Genomic DNA, 4843 nt, shown 5'->3' with positions numbered 1-4843 from the left:
CCCCCCGCAGCTTGCGCTGAGCGGGCCCTGCCAAACCCCGCCGGGGATCTGTAACCCCCGGGCCCCTCCCGCGCCCCTCGCTTCAGAAATGACGAGCGCGAGCGGTTCGGGTTTTCCTGCCGTCACTGCTGAACTTTTGGGTGATTCAGACGCAGAGTTGAGAGATTTTATTGAGTTGAGCCAAAAGAGCGGGGACGCTGCCGCCCTTCCGAGGCCGAGCTTTCCTCTCACCACGGCCCTACGCCGGTTTCCTGCCAAACGGACACAAACCGGTGAATTCCCCGCCCAGCGGCCTTGCGAGAGGCCCGAAGGGAACCACGGTCCCCGGGCCCGGGCTCCCCCGGCGGGACCCTCCAGAAAACACCCGCGGTAGCCGCGCGCGGGGAGTGGAAATGCCCCCAGGCCCGCCCTGTGCTGAGGCACGGAGCAGGCGGGAAGGCCCCGCGCCGCCCTCCCCCTCCCCCGCCCCCGCCCCGGGCGGGTCCCCAGCGCCCGGCCGGCGGCCTCCCGGGGCTCCGGGCACCGATGCGGACGGGGCCACGGGGAGCGAACGGCGACAACCGCAACCCTGCCTGGCACCACGGCGCATGCCCGGCTCTACCCAGCCGAGCGCGGCTATTGGTCAGCGATTCTGACAGCGCCGCGGGATAAGCCAATCCCCTCTTGGCACCGGGTTATTGGCAGCGACAGCAGCCGCTCGGAGGTGCACAGACGCTTGCCCGCCCACCTCCAGCCTGGCCGTGTACACTAGCCAATCGAATAGCGAGCTGGCTGATTGCTAGGTTTCTCTACGTATGACCTGCAAGTGCGTCGCGCCTGGGTCGCTATTATGTCGAAGGGCATTGAACAGCCCGAGGCCCCGCCCAATGCGATCACGCCTCTCCCCGCTAATGAGAGGCCGCCTTTCCTGAAGGGCGTGTGCGCCGCCCTATCGACGGGCGCGGCGCTCGGTCCCGCCTCCCAGGGGGCGGGCGTTGGGCTGTGCGCCCTGAGCGGCGGGCGCGGCCCCGGGCGGCGGGCGGGGTCGGTGCCGGTGCCATGGCGGAGAGCGACTGGGACACGGTTACGGTGCTGCGCAAGAAGGGCCCTAGCGCGGCCCAGGCCAAGTCCAAGCAGGTCAGCGGGTGGCTCGCGGCGGGGAGCGGCCCAGCGGCCTGGGCCTGGCGCGGCCGGGGCCCGGCCGGTGCTGCGGGGGCGACTGCGGGCAGCGGAGCGCTCACCGCGGCACCTTTACTCTCCGCAGGCGATCCTGGCGGCCCAGCGGCGCGGAGAGGACGTGGAGACCTCCAAGAAGTGTGGGTATCCTGCGGCCCGGCTCCGGGGGGGGTGGGCAGGCCCGGGCAGCCCGGCCCGGCGGGCGCCGTTCCCCGGCAGAGGCGCGGGGGGCTCCCCGCGGCCCGGCGTGAGGCCTGCCCTCCCGGGCCCCCCCAGTCCGTCCTGATGGCGGTCAGCTGGAGCGGGGGCAAAGCAGCATCACCCGGCTAAGCCCCAGGTCGCCCTGCCTGGGGCCGCACAGGCCCGGGAAGCGCCCGGGCAGGCGGGGAGCCCTCCCCTGTAGCCAGCCCTGAGTCTGTGGTTGCCCAGAGCTGAGCTCTGGCCAGCGTCTGGCGTCAGAGCAACTGTAAATAAAAACGTCAGCAGGAACGTTAGTATTCTTGAGGCTGCAAAGCGCTTGGAAGAGCTTTCAAGATCATAAAAATTAAACTCCTGATTTTTGCGGCTTATTTCTCTTGTTGATAACATGCTTAAGGATTTCAGTGACTGCTTATCTTCCTGTGGCGTTGCTCTTCAAAAATTCCCTGTTTCTTGCCAGATGTAAATTCTCAGGTTCTCTCACCGTAGGGATGAGGTTATGATGGTTGGAAATAAATAAATAGATGATCCTCGATGACCTTAGTCAGCTTTATCAAGAGACTGAATGTCAGGGACTGAGAGACAGGATTCAAACTATGACTTAAATACTGTAAACAAAATGAGACAAAACAAAAAGCATGTTTGTGAGCCTCAGGCTTTGCGCAAAGCTAAGTAGGGTTAGAGTTTACTTGTAAAAGGCATCAGAAAATTGATTAAAAGCCATTTATTCATGCTGCCTTATACCTGAGCAAACAAGATACAAGTTCAAATATTAACCCTCCCCGCGCTGTAGCACAAACCTGTGTCTGAAGTGAAGTTTGAATATTAAATCCCGGAGTGAAGTTCAGATGTGATGTAAAGCTGGGGAGGGCTCTGCATGGCTTCGTGTAGATGTCGGTATTAACAGGATTAAGATAACGTGTTCTCTGACCTGCAGCAGGTAGGATCTGGTTGAGATCAGTGCTGATGTTGGCATGTTGAAACCTTGAAAGCTCCCTGGGATCCTGGGCAGCTGAGCACTCAGAAAAAGCACTTTGATACTTTTTGGCACAGCTCTGAGCCTTGTTTTGTCTGTCCTTGTTTTTGTTTTTTTTGGTTTTGTTTTTTTTCTTGCTTTGAATGATAGGGGCAGCAGGCCAAAACAAACAACACTTTATTACAAAGAACACGGCCAAGCTTGACCGAGAAACAGAAGAGCTGCACCATGACAGAGTTCCCCTGGAGGTGGGCAAAGTGATCCAGCAGGGCCGACAGAGCAAGGGCATGACGCAGAAGGACTTGGCCACGGTGAGTACGGCCCCGGGGCCCACTGGCCTCTGCGCCGCTCTCCCGAGGCAGATGTAGACACCTCGAGGACACTTAGCCTGTTCCCTTGTGGGCAACTGCAGTGGGATGGTGGTGTGAGTCGGAAGTTTGGTGAACGCAGCATCTCTGATATCTGATCTCCGGGCAACGCGAGTTATGTAGGAAATGTTTTAGGGGTTTGTCTGTGCAGCCCTTGAACACCTGCTTGGAGACAGAGTGTTGCTGTGGCTGGTGAGCTGGTAGGAGGCTTTTTTTCTCCCCATCTCCTCCCATCAACTCAGCACCAACGTGAGGTTTTTTTGTACCATCTGGGCCTGACGCAGCGTTCAGAAGCTCGCCACTGTCTTAAGGAGCAGTGATGCGTTGTGTTACTGTTCCTCCAGGGAGGCTGGGGGAAGTAGAAGTCTGTCCAGGATGGGTGACACCATTACTATGACACCCAAATAGTGGAGGGAGGTGATAGTGGGGATGGGGTGAGCCTGGAAGTATCACTTGGGCATAATTAGAGGCTGTTACTTATCTGTGCAAGTTCTGGGGGGTCGGTGCTGAGACAAATCCTCTCTTTTTAGAAAATCAATGAAAAACCACAAGTTATTGCTGACTACGAATCAGGAAGAGCAATCCCCAATAACCAGGTGATGGGCAAGATCGAAAGAGCCATTGGTAAGTTAAGAAAGGAGACTTCAAAAACAAACCAAGTGTTTTCAGTGCCTAAGAGGGATGGTTTGGTTTGGTTTGTTATTTACATTTTCCACCTTGGGAGCAGTTGCTGGCTGTAGGTTGTTGTGGGTGCGATGTTGTTAAGCCATGTTGTGATAAAACTGGGATCTGCTGACTGAAACCAGGACTCGGAGCTGTTGTTCTCCTTCGTTCTTCATCTTCATGCCTGGGGCCATGCCCTGGGGACCACCACTGTATGCTGCCCCCCAAAATCAGTGAGATACCGAGACCCAGGAAGGCCTGATTATACTTAGGAAAGTATCTTGCAGCTGCTAGTGTTGACATTACTCTCCTAGGCCAGTGCAGATACTTTCTTCTAGGAAAATAGTCAGTGCACAAGGAAGAATTGAAGCTTTATCTGATGCTTCTAGAAACTGAAGTAGGGTTCTCCCCAACTCTGGTTCCCCTGCCCTCTTTTTTGGATGTTCTCTTCCTTATAGCAAAAATTTGAGGGAATAAAGTTAGCGGGTGAATGATGGAGTGCTGTTGGTGATCATCTCCTTTGTCTTACTCCAGGCCTTAAACTGCGTGGGAAGGACATTGGAAAACCGCTGGAGACTGGCCCCAAAGGGAAATGACAACAAAGCCTCGAAATCAGTTTGTTCAGACTGATCTCGTCTGGCTGGTTCTCCTTAACCACCAGAATCTCTCTTCATATTGCCAAGCTGAACGAGAGGGATTCAGACTTGCTTTGGGGGGGAAATCTGCCGAATCTGTACCTGCTGTAAAAAGGCAACCTTAAAGAAGCGATTTTCCTGATTTTGTTTTTCCTTCCTCCTTTCCAGAGATTGAGGAACTAAAAACCCCCAAAAAATACCACATCTGATTTGCCAGAAAACATTTGCGTCTTGGTGTTTAGAAGCAGCTAATGTTAAGACACTCGGGGTGGTCTGAAATGTGATCATTTAATTGAAACAATTTGGGAGACGGGTGGGATATATTATATATAAATAATTTGGGAGAGTTGGGGGTTGATCAGTGTCTGCATTTGACATGATGACTCAGTCACTGCATCACAATGACATTTTTGTTCCTTCCAGCCTGTTTTAAAGAGATCTATAATAAAGTTTGATACCCTTCAGTTGCACAGGGTAGTAAATTTTTGTGGTTGGGCCTGGCTGGAGCTGTAGCACCCTCTTTTTTTCTGGCAGCAAAAGTAGTGGGACTACCTGGAGCGTCTGGGGTAAGGGCCAGTCTGTCACAGCCCCCCGGCTGCTCTGCTCCTTCCCTGCCGGGGAGGACTGCAGCTTTGGCTTGCAGCCCGGAGATGAAATCAATACTGTGGTTTCATCTTGTACGGAGGTGAGTGGAGTCTCTGTAGAGTTCTGCAGAGCAAGACAGGTGCAGAGAGACTCAGTTGGGCGTTTCTGTCAGGCTGGAGCCCTCCTTCCCTGGCTGGTGCCCTTGCCCAGCTCTGAGGAGCGCAGCTTCGCTGGGGGCTGGTTCCTGCAGGGCAGCACAGCAT

The 4843-nt window shown here is 55.3% G+C and overlaps 1 protein-coding gene across 1 annotated transcript; it reads left to right on the top strand.

Moving 5' to 3' along the window:
• Nucleotides 1-950: 950 nt before the first annotated feature.
• Nucleotides 951-4465, top strand: EDF1 (endothelial differentiation related factor 1). The gene is made up of 5 exons (XM_075772821.1): nt 951-1116; nt 1244-1295; nt 2480-2640; nt 3228-3321; nt 3895-4465. The coding sequence occupies exons 1-5, from the start codon at nt 1039-1041 to the stop codon at nt 3954-3956; spliced, it is 447 nt and encodes a 148-aa protein (XP_075628936.1). The 5' UTR covers nt 951-1038; the 3' UTR covers nt 3957-4465.
• The last annotated feature ends 378 nt before the right edge of the window (nt 4466-4843 follow it).

This window comes from Balearica regulorum, chromosome 20 (genome assembly GCF_011004875.1).
Source record: "Balearica regulorum gibbericeps isolate bBalReg1 chromosome 20, bBalReg1.pri, whole genome shotgun sequence".
Classification (NCBI taxonomy): Eukaryota; Metazoa; Chordata; class Aves; order Gruiformes; family Gruidae; genus Balearica; species Balearica regulorum.
This window is presented reverse-complemented; position numbering and strand designations above follow the sequence as displayed.

What these genes read in the sequence shown, in the direction of transcription:
- EDF1 (XM_075772821.1), top strand. Translation starts at nt 1,039, where the DNA reads ATGGCGGAGAGCGACTGGGACACGGTTACGGTGCTGCGCAAGAAGGGC. An exon ending in CCCAGGCCAAGTCCAAGCAG is followed by an intron (nt 1,117 to 1,243) that starts GTCAGCGGGTGG and finishes TACTCTCCGCAG; the next exon opens with GCGATCCTGGCGGCCCAGCG. An exon ending in CGTGGAGACCTCCAAGAAGT is followed by an intron (nt 1,296 to 2,479) that starts GTGGGTATCCTG and finishes TTTGAATGATAG; the next exon opens with GGGCAGCAGGCCAAAACAAA.